Source organism: Bombus huntii, chromosome 5 (genome assembly GCF_024542735.1).
Source record: "Bombus huntii isolate Logan2020A chromosome 5, iyBomHunt1.1, whole genome shotgun sequence".
NCBI lineage: Eukaryota > Metazoa > Arthropoda > Insecta > Hymenoptera > Apidae > Bombus > Bombus huntii.
This window is the reverse complement of record NC_066242.1, coordinates 16,644,265-16,663,625: the sequence shown is the minus strand read 5'-3', so window position 1 is coordinate 16,663,625 and position 19,361 is coordinate 16,644,265. Positions and strand designations below refer to the sequence as shown.

Sequence of the window (19,361 nt, the reverse complement as noted above, 5' to 3'; positions counted from 1 at the left end):
GATACAAACGATGCAGTACCAGTTTCACGCTAAACATCGACGTTCGTCTATCGATAGACATCGTTCCGATTATTTTTACTTATTCGCTGCTGTAACATATTTTTCATGCGCCATCCGTATCGATGATTCTAGTTAAAGAATCGCGGATAAATTTTCTTCGGGATACGGAATTTGCGTTTGGAACGAAAATCACGTCATCGGCATAGCGCGATGTTACACGACGAGAGGTTAATCGTCTCGCTTTTAACTCTGAACTTGTGCATCCTGGCAGCCTCCGCTTTCTTTGTTAACAGCGTAATGCACGGAAAGAACTATCCTTGCAGCGGCCTTTCGTGGAACGGAACGTGTCCACGAACGATCTGCCGCACCTGCTTCGATACCTCCTTGATTCACCGCAACATACTAGACACACCCGTTTCGTTGTCCTCGCAGCAATCAAACTCGCTCTTTGAGGAAGTTCTCCGATGCTTCCCCTTTTCTTTTTCCTTCTATCTTTTTTCCTTTTCACTCCTTTCGAAACCGTTTGGCCCATATGCCAGCTAACCGACACTCTGTGTAGACGCACGATAATCAGCCGTGTGTGTGTGTACACGGCTGACTATCGCGTTCATAGTAGTAGCGTCGCGTGTCTGCGTCCGCTGCTGCAACTCGTGCGTGCTCGACTATGTGACGGTGTGTGTGCGTGCGTGCACGCGCGAACGCGAGCGTCGATCGCATAAGTAGTCGTCAAGGTTAGCTACCTACTCGCTATCGCGGGATTCGTGCACACTCTCCGCGGATGCATTTGAGTCGTCTTGCCAGCTTTAAAGTTTATTACGTGCTCGCCACGGAGCATCGAGGAAACGAATCTCAGCGCGCGCGCTGCCTCAGCCTTGTCCCGTTGCGTTCTGCGACTTCGCAGTTTTATGGCGCGTTTCGTGCGTCCATCGCTGTTGTGCAACACCCGCTCGCAGCGTACGCTAGCTTCGCGGGCGGTTTCTTCGACTTTTTGCGCTTTAAAAGTTGTTTACGATTGCTCCGGCTGGAATCGATGAGATACTGTTTCAAAGAACGGTTCTTTTAATAAAACGGAGGTCGTTAACTTTAATAACACGACAGCCTTCTTTATGGCACGTCTTAACGATTCGCGCGAAATCTTCTTAGTCGTTGGTGTACTACACGTAGAAGCAGAATTAACAAGATTAATATGCTCGAATTCGAAAGTGCAATGAGAAATTATTTGGCTAATTAAAAAAATATGTAATTGATTTATGATATCGTAAAGGAGTTAAGTTTCAAAATTTGTTGTCTCAATTCCTAGTGAAGAGATCATTTTTTGTAAATAACACCGATAGAACGAAGTACTTTGACACCGGTATAGAGCGGAGCAAAAGTATCCTTGCTTGTTTTTACGAACAGGTGAGTAGGACGAGGAAAGGTTAACAGGACTCGAGGATATTCCGTTTACATTCTTCGTCGAAACTGGTTTCTCCCTCGTTCGATCGTCAGGGATGTTGTATGGTCTTTTGGACCTTAGAAAGGTTGCAAAACGCGCGAGAAAAATCGACGAAATTAATTCCTTTGGTTTGAAATCGAATTCTTTTATCCGAAGGAATTTTAATGAAAAAAGGCAATTCTAGATAACTATAATCTAGATTTCACTTTACAACAATATTCGTAAGCAATTGTATTATTAAATATTCAAGAACTATAGTTCTTATGAATTTAATCGGTGTCATTGATATCACTAAGTCAACTTACATCCTATTAAGATATAAAAACCATGAACTTTCCTGTTTTAAAATGCAACATATTAACCGTACAGCGACATAACGTAAAAAAACTGCGTGCCAATGACGAATCGCGCTTTATTAAATTTGCATTCGAACAAAATATAAAGAAACCAAGATTTTCCTCCTCTGCGATGTGATACGCGAACAGTACGAATGTAAAAAGGCAAAAGCGCAATGTCATCGATGAGTTGCACCTGAGCAATCTCATCTCCATCAAACGTCGCAAACGGACGTGGTAAAAAGGACACAGTATTAACGTCCATTCGATTAAGATACGACGGAAGCGTAACTCGAACGCGGAGGAAGTTGAAGCGAGGCAAGGAAGGAGGAAGAGAAAAAAGAATGGAAAAAAAAGAAAGAAAGAAAGAAAGAAGTAAAAAAAGGAGTGTCGGTTCGATGCAAGCCAGAAGAAAGCAACGGCGGTGCAGCTGTTTCGCTGTTGGTCCGGTTGCACAATGCAAAATTCGGGTTCTAATTCTAAAGCGAGTACCAATCAGCCCGGGCATTGTTCACCCATGAAAGCTCGCAATTTTTCAGGGTTAATCGTTCCTTGAAACCTAATAAGCGACGAGCTAACGCCGTTGGATGTCGTTTTCTTAGGAGAAAAAAAAAACACATGCCCGTTCAGGAGTGGACACACGTCCCCCGAAAAAATCACCGAGGGGATGCCGAGAGAACGTTCGAAAAGTTTGACGCTCGAACACGCCTCGAATACGTCACAATTGGGACCGGTTAACAGTCGAGGTAATTGGCCATTGTAAATTCGCTGTGTGTCGCCAAAGAGTACCGTGCAAGTGCAGCAATATAGATATTTTAGCTCGTTCGAGTAATCTGACTTTCAATGGATAGCTAATAAGAAATGTGGAAGAAAATCAATTAAGAAAGTGCGTCAATGTAAATAGGATAGGTAATCGATAGAAATCGCCTTCTGATTCCTCGTTCGATGTTCAAGAAAGTTTGTAACGCGAATACGAATAGAGAATCTAAAGTACAGAAAAGTATAAACCATGCTACGTGTTATACGATCGAACCGTTTGAAGATAGGATACCGCAGTTAAGATAACAAGACAAAAGAGTAATGGAGTTAGAATTTCGCTTTGGAAGCTTCGCGTGATTTCTCCTATTCTGAAATTAACAATTGGAATAGCGAAATTAAAACTCCTATCGAAAATCAATGAGATTCGAATAATTAACTAGGTGAGCGTCACGAGTCTTAAGAAATTATTTTGCATATTTTATACTAGCAATTTTTGAAAGTAAATTAGATTCGTTACAAGTGATATTTATGTAGTCGATATATCTTACGTCACGATGAACCTCCAATTATACTACATAAACTGCAGAGATAAATTGTTTCTTTGGAATTACGATTCACATATACGTTCCTAAATCCATAGAATATTCAAATGTAAGAAACTACGTCGTAAATTCGTATCGTGTATTACGTTTCTTGAAATAAAAAGATTCTCGTAAGTAACCGTCCACGTTTAAAATTCCACGTCTTAAACCATTCTCAACAAATTTCCGATAATGATCCACGTTACCACTTTCTTCGTTCTATACGAAGAATTCTCGGAACTCAGCCAGTCGCTTGGACGCCTATGAACTTCAGCAGCCGGTCCAAAAGCGTGATGCATCCAAAGCGATCCATCAAATCGGTCGACACGTTTGGTCTTGGGTGCACTGGATCGGTCACACCGTGGCGATTGCATATGCACTTACATCCCGCTATAAATAATGCTCGTTGACGGGGAACGAGAGGAAGGATGACCAATCAGGTATGGGTGGAAGGGATTCACCGAAGCAAGTTGCCAGAAAGACGGAGAGAGAACAGTCAAGGACAACTTACGTGACCACCGCATTGCGACGGACGAATCAACAACGATCCTAAAATTCTCCTATTTTCTCTGCCGTCAGAGACGAACTGTCCGTTCATAGACGATAGTATAAATAGTTCGTTCACCCAATACGTTTGAGAGCGATCCAAAGGTTGTAAATTCGCGGAAGAAGAAGGACAACACGCCGGCCGATTCTCGAGACACCGGAAGAGAAGCGACGGGACACGACGTGTGAAACAGAAAAGAGCGTTTGGTATGTCAGGACGCTTATCAAAGCGAACGAGGAAACGTCAATAAAAGCGTTCTCGAGTCAATTCCTGTCGAGTTATGGCCGATTTAGCGTGTTGCCTGTGTGACGGATGCTCTCTGCGCTTCTTCTTGCATCGCTGTTGCTTTTCGCTGTCATGTTTGTATTCCGTTTGAAGTAGACAGATCTACACCTGTTTTGAGACAGACGTGGGATAGACGTTGCGTTATAAATCTTGCGAGTCGACTTCCTTTGGCGCCGCATATTTTACAACGATTAAATATCTATGCGAAGATTGTCGGATAACGTGGTATCCTGGTGCGAGGACATCGGTAATAATTTTATTTAAACGTGATATTCTTAAGCAATGGACACCTTCGTAAAGATCGAATAAAATAATAACACCTCGCTCTAAGCAGGCGCGGAAAATGGACGATGAAGATTCTTCGATCAAACGCGGACTTGGACAACCGAGGCAAAAAATGAACGAGCAAGCAGCAACATGGAACAAAGTTCTTGCAACTGGACAAGAAATACCCAAGGTACAAAAAGATCCACACAGATGCGTCGAAAAGAAACTCAGAAATCGCTATCACGCCCGAGGATCAGACGATCAAGACACATCCATGTCAATTATCTCAGCTGAGAAAACGCACTCTTGGACACCGTGAAACCTGCATACTGAACTACGCTATACAGACGACAGCCATAATCTAGTCGTATACTCGAGCTTCGTAAGTGCGATTAAAGCCCCATCAAAATCAACTCAAAAACGCGCGATTATCAAAAGATACAAGGAAAACGAAGTCGCCGAAACTACATCATCGTCTACCGAAATAAAAGAACCTGCATCCATAACGTAACTCGAATTCTCTACGTGCCAATACATGGAAAATCCATGGACAAGAAAGATAAATCCCCTTATTATCCCGATTACAAATCGGCCACGCTGAAATCATCCAGGACTACATCATCGGCAAAACAGACCAATCATACCGCCATCATCTGCGAAAATCAGCCGCTAACAAGTCACCACGAACGATACGAATGCACAAAATTTGAACAACAGAGACGAAAAGACGGCATCGAATCTAGCACAGCGTCAACATCCAAGAAACGTTTAAGAAATACGATTCGGTTCGTTAATGATTCCGAGCTATATGACAGAATCTGAATCGGAATCGGAAAAAGTGGTTGCGTGGGGAAAAGAGAATAGTACGTTAATAGTATTCCGTTAGAAATACCCAGTTTATTGTTGTTCGTGACAAGTATCGTTTATACGTATACGATGTCGTAAATTTTACGAATTAATCTTCTTTAACGATGCACTCGTTGGATCGATACTTGGATCGTATCGTGAAAGAACGACACGGCATTAACGGTGCTCGTTGCAAGAAACAGTTAAAGGAGCTTGATCGTTTCTCCTTCGTCTTCCGTTTCTTCTTTTATTTTTGTATTTTATATCAGCTTGTACACTCCCTTCGGACCGTGAGATAAACCTTGACCAAGTTAAGGATAACCGCATTAAGGTAGCACTCTCTCGTAAGCCAATCAACCGAGGAAAGTGCTTAACGGAAAGTGAATTATTGTTTGTTCTTACGTGGAGCAAGTGTGACGAGAGAGTATAAAAAAATAGAACGACGCCTTTCGAGCCCATTCACCGGACAGTGTTGATCTATTCGCGTTAGAATACCTTTGTTTCGTCGTTCTTTATCGAGTGCGTGGTGACGTACTCTTGTATGGCGTAGACAGTTAAGAAAGTTTAAAAAAAAAAAACGACGAGTTTAATATGTAAAAACTTGTGGATTATTAATTCTAAGGCTGTGGTTTCTTAGACAAATTCTATGACATATCATACAAGAAACATAAGACAGTGGACGCAGAAAATGAACAGGTATTATTAAATTACCGATTAATGCACGTTATCGTCCTGTTTCGTTTGACCTAAATTCGCATATTTCGTTCATATTTCGTTAATAACTTACTTACGTAACGAAGCATCGCTATTCTATTCGAACAAGAACGTCGTAACTCACCTGTAACAAAAAATGAGATAATTTGTTAGTGGCGACTTTATATAAAATACATAAATATTCTTTTACATAAATATATTATCCATTCCAGCACAGTCTCGTCGTATATTATCGATTACAAAATTATACGAATATAAATTAACGATTGATGAGACCATTCTCTACTACTTCGCTACCGAAGGACAATGTGCTAATAATTTTTATCGATTCATTAGTCGTCCGTTTTGGAAAACATCAGCGCGTTTTTTTATTTTTTTATTTTTTTTTTTTTTTTTTAAGTATATAAACGACGAAAGACTCGATTGATCAAAGAAATTATTCTCTCGAACAATGGCCGGTAATCGTTCCCGACGAACAACGAAATCTTCGTAACGGTTCCTCCAACTTGTTACATTCGGAGCAACTCGTGGCAACCAACCGAAACCGCGTCCGTTCAGCAACGAGAAACTTTACGGATGCTCCTGGAGAGAGCTTCGTCGGTGGTTTCCCGATACACAGTCCCCGTGGAAGCGCGCTTTACGTGACGAGTTTCCATTTGCCGATCTCACGGGAATGTCAAGGTTCCCGTTGCAATTTCACGCTGAAACACGATTCGTGCGTCCAACCTTTCCTCCCCCGAGCGCCTGCCGTGGAAACTTCGCGGGACCATCGGCTATCGAACGAGCTGAAATTGGGTCAAGTGCGGATTTCCCGTGGAAACACGTGCAACGTGTTCGCGAAAAGAGAATAGAACGATGGGAAATGACGGTTGGAATCCTTTCATCGAAATGGAAACTAAACTTAATAGTAAAACTATCTGTCTATAATGTATTACGAGATATATACACGGCAAGGTTGGCTGGCAGAGGTTTCCGACTGGAGCGTAGTCTCATTTCGATTTAGATTACGCGTTACAATTGAACATCTTCCGATTACTCGTCTTGCAGCTGATATTTCGAAAAGAAAAGAACAGACCGATAGAACGCGTTATCGTTTCGCGGGCTGTCGAGGAAAACGCATAAATAGAAGAACGATACGTGAGTCTGGAAAGACGAGGACAATAAAAGCGGCGCTCGCCGTTGAACGCGGATATAGGTCAACCAAATGAGTCAGGATTATGAAGGATGCGCGTACCCGACACGTGTAACGGAAATATTTCCCGCTACCTCTTCTTCAGCGCGTATTTTTTCAACAGCCATCTCTTTTAAAAAATAAATTATGTACAGCGAACACGCGTGGATTAAACATACCACGACAACCTGTAGTAATTAGAGTGAAATTCGTTATCCTGTAATACCGCTGGCCTCGTGATAATTGACCCAGATTATCAGATAAACGATTAATCGGATAGAATTTTGTATTCGTGTAATATTACGACGTAAAATACACAGCGAACGTTAGTTTTGTCAAAACTATTTGTAACGGTTGCAGGGAAATGAGCAATGTTAATTTTTGACAAATCGCGGCTAAGGAACTGCTCGACTTTCTAAATATGAAAAGAGAAATTAAAAGAAAAAAAAAAAAGAAATTAAAATTCGTAAGTCAGATAATTCTCCTGGCTATTCGTCGCAGGTGAATCAGATGCTTTAATCACGTCGCTTCGTAAACATTCATGATTTTTAATTGGTCGTTATACAGCTCGTTACGAAGTGTGTCGGAAAGCCGACGATGTCGTGTTGGCGAGAGTAACCGCGTTTACCTTCGTCGATTTCTTCGACTAACGAGTTCCAGGTAATCGCGTCAGTTTTTCTCCCAACGATCCTTCGATCTTGATCCGATCGTCACGCTATTCTTTGAAAAAATCTTTTTACACGCGATCGTGTGAAACGTCTCGTTACTAGCTTTCCGATCGTATTAATAATCTCAATAGCGTAAGAGTATTATTTCCCGATTGTTTTCCGTATTCCTATTTTTTCTTATTTAAAATTCCAATGCTAACTCGACGTACGTACGCGTAATCGATCGTTCGTCTGTAGGTTTGTAGAAAAATGTCGACCACACCCTGTATAACACCTGTGTCTCGACGTCTGGAACCGCGAGAGACCGGGAACCTAGGAGAGGAGCTGGTCAGAGTACGCAAAAGGAGGAGGCAAGTAGGTCAGTAGGTGAGTCGTGCTAAACAGTGCACGGGAGTGTCCCGACATTGACCTATATGTCTACTTTGTGTGTGCACTTGCCTTCCCCTTCCGTGACCCCTCTCTTTTCTCGCACACCTCTCGTTCTCCCTTTCGCCCGGTCTCTCTTTTACACGACAGCATCCCCTCCAGCGATGCGCTTTCCAGCCAATTGCATATAGGGTCTGCTCGTGCACACCGAGTGCACTTTCCCCACCATAGCGACGCCAACCCCGGCGCCGGACCGTCCCGCCACCCTGGAGCAGACGCGATCGATGGCCTGACGCGACCGACCACCGCCAACAATTCGCGATTCTCCGCTTATCTGTCCTCCGGTAAATCCCTTTACAACGATTCTTGATCCTCGTGGTCGAAGAATGCAGGACAATACGATAGGGGAAAAGGAAGGTTGGAGTTTCGCATTGAGATTCACACTGTACGGGATCGGTGGGAAAGTTCGTTCCAATTTTGAAGGAATTTGGTCGACATAAAAAATCACGTTGAGAAGTTTCTCGCCGAAAGGTACTGCTGAAAGGTACTGGAAGGATGGGATATTCGAGTTGCGTGAAGGATACAGAAACTGGAATAAAAAATAGCACCTATATAATTGGATAAATGTATTAGGTTGTCGGAAAGGTGTCTTTCTTTTAGACATCCGTCTTTTGCAACGATGCATCTTTATACAAACTAATGGAGATTTAAGGTTTATTGAGTCCAAGAATACAGTTTTAGGTACATATTCGCAATAAACGGTGAATTTTTATAATGGTATGTTAGGCAAAGGTACCGATACGCGGCGGTACGACGTAGCCATGCTGTATTATATGTCGGCGCTTTACATTTTTCGTTGTATGATACAATTTTTGGGTTTAAGCCGCTGGGGAGCGGAGCTTTTTTTTTTCTGTCCTGAAAACTTGGTCGCAAAACAGGACGCTTCCTTTATACAAACTAATCCGTCGAACGTTGCGATCTTTATTTTGATAGAACAAAATGGATCGTACGTAATTCGATAAAATAATATAAAACGAAAAATATTGTGCATCCATTATTTCCTTATGGAACGAAAGAAACTTTTCGGACCACCTAATACATGGAATCGAAATGTAAATAAATCGGGACGAACTTTCCGAGCGACCCAATGACGCGAACTGTTGATCCTCCGAAAAGTTCGAATAGACGGAGTTGTATCGTATTTCGTTGAAAGAAGGAAATATTTTGTTTTAATCTTTAGTATCGTATGACCTGGTGTCTGTTGGGTAGCAGCGGATCATACCGTATATACGTTTCATTCTCCTGACGTATTCGCTGTAAAACGTATATACACCGTTAACCCGAGTCTAAATCAAAGCGACGAATCTTTTTGCAATTCACGCGATCGACGAACGCGCACCTGAACGCGTGCTCGCAGCCTTGCGGAAATATAAATAGCGATCGCGATAGAAAAGGAAGGAAACTTGAACGAGTCAGTCACACTCCACGTGTTTTCCTCACGGCGTGCACCGAGCTTCAGCACCGCGACTAACAACGACGACGACCCTGGTCTAGCCGTGTTACGTAAAGCCTGGCACTGCTGTGGACAGCCGTTCCCTCTCGTTTTATCGCGAATACGACCGCCACTTTCGATCGCGTCGAATAACACGTTCCGACTGAAACGTAAATAAACGATCTTTTCCTCGACGAAGCGAAGGAAATCGTCATTTGGTCGTTGATTCTGCTTGAATTAACGCTTTAACGATGGCACTCGCAAATTGGCGTTCCACGCGAAATTATCGTATCGCTGTCTGTAAAGTACTTTGTCTTCTTCCTCTTATTTGTTCGAATCGAATCCTTACGTGTCCACTCGAGAGCGAGGAAAATCGTTGCGATAAAAAGACGAGATTAGATAAAAAGGTAATCCGAGGAACGCGGCAATTTTAACGAAGACAAAAATTCCCGCGAATTCGATTATTCTCATCGGCAAGTAAACCTCGCGGTTGCTCTGTCATCGAGCAATTTCGATGGAGAAAAATGAAAAAAAAAGTGGAGAACAGAGAGAGAGAGAGAGAGAGAGAGAGAGAGAGAGAAACGTTGGGATAAAAAATTTCCGCTGAAAACAATTACGTCGCGAAGCAACGCCTTATCATCGAAACGAAGCGTAACACACCGTGCCTTTATCGTACTTTGAACATACTTTGCAGTATCTCGTTGCTTTGCTTTTTTTCTTTTTCTTTTTTTTTCTTTTCGATATGACGCACGTATCAAGACGTTGCGCTGGTCATGCACGAGAATCGACGCAATCACGACAAAGAAATTCGGTGAAAGCAATCGCGCGGAAAAGCAAACACGTTTTAACCGTACGTTTTTAACCGCGAAACATTAACAAAAGCGACATTTCAAAAGTAGAATATACAATTTACCAAAAAGAAATTCGTTGAGTATAAATTATACAAGCAACCTCGTTCCGTCGACAGTCTACGTTTCAATTCATATCTTTCTCTCGGATAGTCGTTAAAAAATCTGGTTTACCGATTCCAATGTTTAAATTGCTCCGTGGCAAATGTATTCGCGCATTGATTTATATTACGAATCGTATTTACATCTTTCGCGTTTTTCAAACGAATCCTCTCGAGAAACGTCGCGATGATGATCGTTAGTTCCGGTGACTTTTAACGATCGGACGGGTCATGTTCTCGCTCGAGACACGAACAAGAAACGACGATCGCAAAAGCGATACCAGCCGGCCGTGCAACCCGATAAAAATTACAACGATGACGTAACGTGCAAATAAAAAGATAATTTCATTGAAATCTGAAAAGCTGTACGCGAGGACAGTCGGAAGGCCGTGTTTCTTTCCGCGCCCTTTAATTCACCTTGAACATTATCCTCTCTTTTTGTCGAAATATCGGATCTAACTGCTGAAAATTGATTCCGAAAGTAACCTTGAATTCTGGAAAGCGCAAAAAGTAAAAAAGGATCGCGAGAATTGCCTGCGACTATAGTCGACCGTAATCGTGGGCAATTTTCTTATGAACGCTGAAAGTTACTTGATAGATGTATTAGAACAATCGTAAATAAATAACGAATAAGAGTAATGCAATATACGATTAATATACTCATGTAAATTAATTTCTTATTATGTGCTAAAGAACTATATTATATATTACGTATTTACATTGATAATATGAATGTTTTGCCAATTAAGGGACATGTTTCTTCTGTAGCATGCGATTTCAATTATTCAGGAAGAAATCAATTATAATAATTATCGTAATAATAAAATTACACTGCGACGCGGAAAATGCAGCTTGTTACTGTAACGATGGGATCGTCTGATCTTAACGACACGAACTGTACGGATTAAAAATCCTTCTGGAAGATAATTTGGAAGAGAACTAACGGCTATATCAAGGAAACCAAAGCAAATTACTCGATAAATTTATATATATATACAGGGTGGTGGTACAAACGGAAAGGGGGTGATTCTACGTGAAAAAAGAAGTCGAAAATATAGAATAGAAATTTTTTTTTTAATTTTTCCATCGAGACAACGATCTACAGTGAGATCCGTTATAACGAGACGCGATAAAGTGCAGGCGTACCGAGCGAAAATTCAAAGTCGATTTTCTCGAAAACAAAGCCTCGAACGAAAAATTGTTATTCTATATTTTCGACTTCTTTTTTCGCGTAGAATCACCCCCTTTCCGCTTGTAAATTATATATATTCTCCTATACCTCGTATAATTGATAACTTTGAATTCGACGCAACGTTAAACTCCATTTTAAAAAGATACTGTGTCCTACGACTCTGTCTTTTGTTTGACTCTTTTTCATCCCTTCTTGTTTGATCCCATTAGAAAGGAATAGATGTATCGTTTTGAAATCAACCTTTTTGAAAATCAGGCTGACAATATCGGAGGAAATAGTCTGTTTAACCAGTGTCTTTTATCAGCTTTATCGTTCGATCTCCAATTACGCCCAGTGTTCCCAAGTAAAACTGCTTTACTCGAGCGAGGAGCCCACTTGTCCTAATTATAAAAACGTGCATCGAAGGTTGATATCTTAAATAAGAAGATAAAAAGCCTAAAAAGATGACAGCCTTGTCGATGAGATTTAACCTTCGACCAAAAATGGCAATAAACCACCTCGTTACCTTACCTCGTTATAATTCACCCTTTTTCTTCATTTTCCATCCTTTCGGATTAATTTCGTATCGACAGAAAATACTAAGCCGACCGTAATCAATTAATTCGGACACCTTGACACATTCATTTCTAATCTCGGATTTACGTTATCTGCTATACGTCTACTATCTACTATATGGCAATAAATCATTTTTACGCCTATGCAGGATTCGTACAATGTAAAATCTTATGTAATATAGAAACGTACGTAATATAGCTATGTAGCATAGAAATTTCATGAAAATTCCACACAGCGAGAAGCAACCGCGTTGTTCCTTTCGTTGAAAAGATCGACCAAGTTCTTTCCTATCGAAACCGACGAACCTTCGAAACCTTCGAATCCTCAAAAACCTCGCACAAAAGATTCGATAAAAATTCCACAAAAAAATAACCAAATTATCCCTCTTCTTAAAAAAAAATTTACGAAATCTTGCAACATAAAGACAAGATCGTCCGCAAAATCCCAACGTAAGAATCCCATAAAAATTGCGCGATAACGAATCATAAACGGTCTAAAAATTTCCACGAACAATTTAACTCTTTTCCCCTCTCCGTCTCTCTCTTTCGTAACTTGAAAAAACGGATGGAAAAATTTCAGAAAGAAGAGTAGCGATCCGCGACGAAGCGACGTCACCCTATCGGAAACAGGCACTTGGCCGTAGGGCAAACGTCTGAACCGCGACGCAACGCAATAATTGCACGTGCTGCTTACATAATCGCGCTCCGCCGTTGCAAAACCTTGGATGCATTGCGATCAATAAACTCTTCGTAGTCGTCTATTTATATTTGCCGCGAACGAACCGCGACAGACAGACAAACTCGTGCATATTTATCGAAAACGCGCAAAGCGGGTAATCCAGGAGAAACGAGCAATGGAGACTTGGACGATGACACGATCTATCCGGAGGACGATTATTTTCTCCCGTTGAATCCGCGTTTCGATCTCGAGAAATTTGTTAAACAGCCAGATACGACGAGTAACTTGTTTTTTTTTTATATATATCTTTCCCTTCGCGCTCCTTTTTTCCCTTCTTTTTCCTTTCTTCTTCGATCGCGAGCTACGTATCGCTATTTACATATGCGAGTTCCTCGCGGGACAATCTTATCGACTATATCGAAGAGCAAACAGGTCGGGTCAAAAATCTTGAGGCTTTTTAGCCGTTGTTAACGATCAGACGTTGGCTATGCGCTTGGAGTAAAAATGGAAGATGACTTGTTCGGCCAAATTCGAGGCAATCGTGCATTTAGATTTTCGGGGAAAATACCGTTGACTTGCTACGAGAACGATGCAGCTAGGAAAGATCATTTTTTTACGAGATCGGTTTAAGGTAAAAAGCTTGAAAAATGATTAATTGCTCGTTGGTCATTCAGCGACGACAAATTTTTGCACTGCAGAACAGAAAAAAAATAAAAAAAATACATAAAAAAAAGCTCCGCTCCCCAGAGGTTTAAACCCAAAAACTGCATCATACAACGAAAAATGTAAAGCGCCGACACATAATACAGCATGGCTACGTCGTACCGCCGCGTATCGGTACCTTTGCCTAACATACCATTACAAAAATTCATGTTTATTGTGAATAATGTACTTAAAATCTGTATTTTCTGGATTCAAACTCCTTTGTAAAAAAAATCTTTGCACGACGGTGATCTTTGTGCAAATTATACATTACACCATATATATATATTACATATATATATATAACATGGTATATTACACCATATATATATTACATATACATATTACATGGTATATTACACCATAGGCTTGGAGGTACGTGAGTACCCACGTATTTCGTGTGAATGGAACCTGATTAATCCAAAAAGAATACATTTACTGTCTTCTTTAAGTGATTTTCGACACAGTCGTGTTCTTCTGCTGCTAAAAACTTCTCTAGTCTCGGAAAAACACAAGAAATATGTACGATACGAGATACACTCGTTATTCATACCCATAATCTCTTCTTTCAATTTTCCATTGTAGTTTCTCTGGAAACGTTGAAGCTTCCTTTGTTCGTTGAAACAAACGTCGCATTAGAATATGAAAACTCGACCGCGGTGGAGTCGAGAAATACAGGGTGGTTGGTAACTGGTGGTACAAGCGGAAAGGGGGTGATTCTACGCGAAAAAAGAAGTCGAAAATATAGAATACAAATTTGTCGTTCGAGGCTTTGTTTTCGAGAAAATCGACTTTAAATTTTCGCCCGGTACGCGTGCACTTTATCGCGTCTCGTTATAACGGATCTCACTGTAGATCGTTGTCTCGATGGAAAAATTTAAAAAAAGAAAAAAAAATTTTTTTACTCTATATTTTCGACTCCTCTTTTCGCGTAGAATCACCCCCTTTCCGCTTGTACCACCGGTTACCAACCACCCTGTATATTTAACGTAAGTAATTAACGCAAGCGGCCGATTCTTTTAAAAGGAAAACTTCGAGAAACACGGCAGTTTCGTGCGATTACGATAGATCGAACGAACCACAAACCCAAACCAGGTTTTTCGTCGCAGGATATCGTCGCAGTAGCCAATTTCGTTTCGCGTTTCCCGCATAAACGGTACCGGAAATTACCGTTTGCCTGCGATATACGATATTTGGTGGATTGTACGAGTTCGTTCGTGGAAATAATCCCTGAAATTGCACGTTTCGGGGGACGGGTTGCAACTGCAGGATGTCCTGACCCGATACGACAAGCGAGAGATCGACCGAGCTATCTAAACGGGCGAACGTGAATGTCCTACGCCCACACGATGAAATTCTATCTCGTTAATTAACATAAAAACGTAGAACGGATCCTTGCGTTGGCCAATGTTCGTTTGGAATTAAATGCAACGGCCACCAGTTACGCCATAAACTGCCGAAACTCACGCTTTCGTTTAAGCTACTCGAAACAACTTGGAGATCGTGTTTCAAAACCATGGCGAACTTTACGCTACTATATGTTTGGCTCGACATCGATGCCCGGCGACGGGCGAGTTGAATTCGACGCGAGTTTTTGGAACCTCCTCTTTCGGGATGCATTTGGTAAATTGCAACGTTGTCGGCAATAAAATAAACATGCGTGCAGAGTAGCAGTAAGTACTAAAGTAGTAAGTACTTAAAGAAGTAACACAAGTAATCGGAGGTGGATGAAAATTGATCCTACGAAGACATCGGTAATACATGCTTACGTATTTCTAGCCACATTCTAAAAGTTTATATAGACTTTTAGCAAGTGCCAACTACGTGAAACTTTAGCGACGCAGGCATATTCCCTGACTCGATTTAAACAGTACTCGATTTCAGCTATGACAAAAGATAAAGTATTCGTAACGAAGAAACGTTTAATCGTGACTTTGAAACGATAACAAAGATATTAACATTTTCATCGAATTGCATCAAACGTTCAAATACTTGTGAACGAATAAGCGATCATCTACCGATCGGTCTTTGCTTGATCGATCAGACTTAAAAGCGAATTTTTGAAAAACACCCGATATACGTATAAGTATACAGTATACGAACTGGCAGTAGGAGCAAAGGAAAACGATTGTTTGTGGCAGATGTTAGAGCAGCTTGCTAATTGACTCATTCAACGAGGTTCAAATATAAGAGTTAGTCGAATGATAGGGAAAATATATCTACACCCAACAAGGCCACTCGCGGATAAACAAACTAATTCTAACTTATTTTCGTATTCCTGGAAAGTTTACTCTTGAACATTAATTAAAAGAAGATCGTAATTTTTAAGGTAAGAGATAAAATTATTGCAAAAAATATCGATTTGAAATTCGTCATGCATGTAATTCCCTTTGACGAGGCAGTTCGTGCAATTCCATCCCCGAGGACGCGAAATCGCACGATACCCGGTGGACGAGTATAATCTCGCGCAAGGCCGTCGATTATCCATCCTTCTAGTTCGCGTTCAACACTACAAATCAATACCATTCAATTGTCGCGAACGATAGTCTAATGAAACGCGACGATCGTCACGCATTTGCATCCTATTTATCGTCGATATAGTTACTTATGCAATTGGCATTATTTCTGCTTCGCCTAGTTAATAATTCATGATGTATTAATTATTAACGGAATAATTAAGAGAAATATTCTAAATTTAAAAAATCTTTTAATATATTTTAAAATTTGTTCACGGAATGAAAACTTTGAAGGTGCTTATCTTTATCCGTTTAATTCTGCTAGAAAAGAAACTTTCTTTCTTCGAGATTGTGTTATATATTTTCAATCGAACTCTACGTAACTAACCTAGGATCGTTTATTTCTAAATCATTAAAACTTTCCCATTTCTGATGAATTATTAAACTTTGCTCGTGAATTTTCTCGAAGCAAATTTTTTAACATTTTACATAGAAAAGCTTTACGTATTTGATCTAACAAGTGATCGTACAGCGTAGTAGAGACTTTGTTAAATGTCCTACAACTTTTTCAAATTTTTCGCAAGCCTAGAACAGTACAGATTGAACGTGGCCATAAACGATCCCGTTTGCGCACGGCACGTGCGAAAATAAACTTGTACACGAATAGCGAAACACGCTAACCCCTTTCCGATTTGATTCTTTTGAAAAGCCGACTTAATACATAAAAATACATAAAAATTCCAATAGAAATATAATTCAGCTAGCTTAACCACATACTGTATAAGAATTCGTATAAAATGAAATTTGAGTAAAAATGCGATATAATGTTGCACGAGGAAGGGAAGAAATAATTGAGTTCAAAGTTTTAGACTCGATTGAGTATCTCTGCAGTTAGTCCTTGATTACGTAACTTCTGCTCAGTCATGACCTTGAAACAATTCAAGGTTAGGATGTATAGTCTAAATCCATTCGAGTTCATTTCGAATAATACTCTGTTTACGAGAACTATATGGTTGACCTTGAAATGAGCATTGAAAAATTAGACAGAAGAGATCCGACAACTAAAAGCATGATATTTCTTTCAAAAGCGGGTAGCACGTTTTTCATAAATTATTCAACCGAGGACGCGTGTTAATAGTACACCGGTTTTAACAAAGAACAGCATCCAATCATAATGCAAATCGAAGCACAATGAGAGAAAGAAAGAGAGGGATGCACAACATGCACAGGCCAATATAATAAAGCAACAGTGAAGCAATGAATAGAGAAGTACGTATATTGGGAGGGAGGGAGAAAGAACGACAATGCAACACACCGGAAGAATAAAGATGAAAAGAGAAAGAGGGACAACAGAAAACAGGTTAGAAAAAGAAAGAAAAAGGTGGCGTTACTAGCAGAGAGAGAGAGAGAGAGAGAGAGAGAGAGCACAAAAAACCGACAAGAAGGGAGAGAGATGCAAAAATGGACAGAGACAGTACAATCGCATAGTTCGTCCTTGGACTTATATAACAAGGAAGAGTCTGGCAGAGAAAGAGGAGAAGGATCTCGGTAGAAGAATGAAAAAAGGATGAAAAGAGAATGGATTAAAAATAAAAGGGAAAACAATGGCGCACGCCTGCCCTCTAGTAGCGACAGAAAGGTTCTGGAAATTTCGCGAAACAGCGTATTCCTAGAAAATTCAAACTACGTACTATGTTTTATAAATTGTATACCTATACAAAAAATGGTTCTATAGGAAAAGAAACACTGACACATCATTGTAAAAAGTTCGATGAAAAAGATAAATTGTATATTAAATCTTTGCAAAATGATGCAAGATAATTAGTTGCACAATTTAAATATACTTATGCGCTATTAAACGTCTTCTAACCTTATCCTTTGTCAATAAACATTGTATATAAAATAGAATATAGCTTTTCCTAACATCTTAATTCTGTTTAACATTATTGCCTCGATAGATTGCTAATAAAAAAATAAAAAACAATTGAATATTATTACTCGAATATTCGCTTCTTTGCGCTACTTGAAACTTAACCTCCAATTAGTTTTTAATTCAACTATATTCATTTATTTAGCACAATAACATTCTTCAACGTTATTAACCCAACATAGATTTTCATTAAATGATAAAATAATTTCTAAAAGAATTCACTTTTATGTATTTTACTACATCGCTCCTTTCGTCTCTGCCTTTCATAGAACGAAAGGGTTGAACGGCAACAAACACAGGGAGGGTTAATTCGCACTAGCTTGAGGTAGGACGTGCACGAACGGTCGGCAGGTGTCGCCACATTGCAACAGATGCCGGACTCGGTCAAGCGATAATAATTCTCACGTGTCTCTGTCAAGCGGTACCCTGGCTTCAATTCACTATACGCGAGAGATTATCTAGGTTAGAGACACGCCGTTATGTTATTGCGTAATACAAAACGTAGCCGTCTGACCGATCAGCTTTCTTTACTATCTCGTAAAACGTCAAAGAAACACGAAATACAAGCTACACCTATTCGAACAAATCGCTCGTTTATGACACAGACGATTAAAAGAAAAATAAATTACACTGAAATATAAAATGCTTCTTTCTTATATGTCATTTCTATGTTCATAAATATGTATAAAAGAGATACGCGTAAGAATTGAACCAAGAGAGAGTACAGTCAAGATCAAAAGTGAGATGCGTGACATAGATTCGGTCTCGAGAGGAATTTTCACAGGAAGGCTCTTCTAAAGAGAAACGCCGTATTCATAGAGAGTTCGAAATGAATAAGGGATAGATTCGAAAAGAAATTCTCCGGTAATATCGCGGTCAAATGCCGCGAATGCGGTCACTGAACTAGTTCCGTTTCGACCCTGACACTGCCATTGCCCCCAGGTCGCGATTTGTGTCAGAGGCTCAATATTGTCGTGATTTTATTTCTATTGCGGATTTACTCACCCCTTTCGCTAGACTCCATCTCGAAAAGGCCTTAGACACCGTGCTGGACGTACGGTAGACGACACGAGTATCGAACAAGTACACGTGGAAAATTACTTTGTAGATTATGGGCCGCTAGCTCAAAATTCACCACGGTATAAACATGGCCGGTCAGTCTCTTGTCACAATTACCGTGAGGTCGTTGAACCTTTCCAAAATCGAAAGACAATTGCACGAAACACTGCAAGCGTCTGTCCCTTTTTTCGATGCACACGAAAATTAGTAAAGTACCGTAGCTTAGTGAGTGCCGCCTAAAAATAGATCCTGAATTCGGCGATTGTTTTGACTAACAGTGTAGTTCGCAACCTACTCAAAGGTGGCGCTACGCATTGGATACCCGATTTCATTGCGATACATGTGAAACAAAAGATAAATTTTATTAAAATCCT

General features: G+C 40.4%; 1 protein-coding gene across 2 annotated transcripts in view; it reads right to left on the bottom strand.

Annotated features, from left to right (window-relative positions):
• Nucleotides 1-19,252, bottom strand: part of LOC126866027 (retinoic acid receptor RXR) — a 63,450-nt gene extending 44,198 nt beyond the window's left edge. Inside the window, exon 1 of one of the 2 annotated variants that reach the window (XM_050619088.1) lies at nt 18,934-19,252. In XM_050619088.1, coding sequence (XP_050475045.1) covers nt 18,934-18,952 — 19 coding nt within the window. In that variant the 5' untranslated portion in view covers nt 18,953-19,252. The remainder of the gene's footprint in view (nt 1-18,933) is intronic. The other variant, XM_050619086.1, reaches the window with a different exon arrangement.
• Between the last annotated feature and the right edge of the window lie 109 nt (nt 19,253-19,361).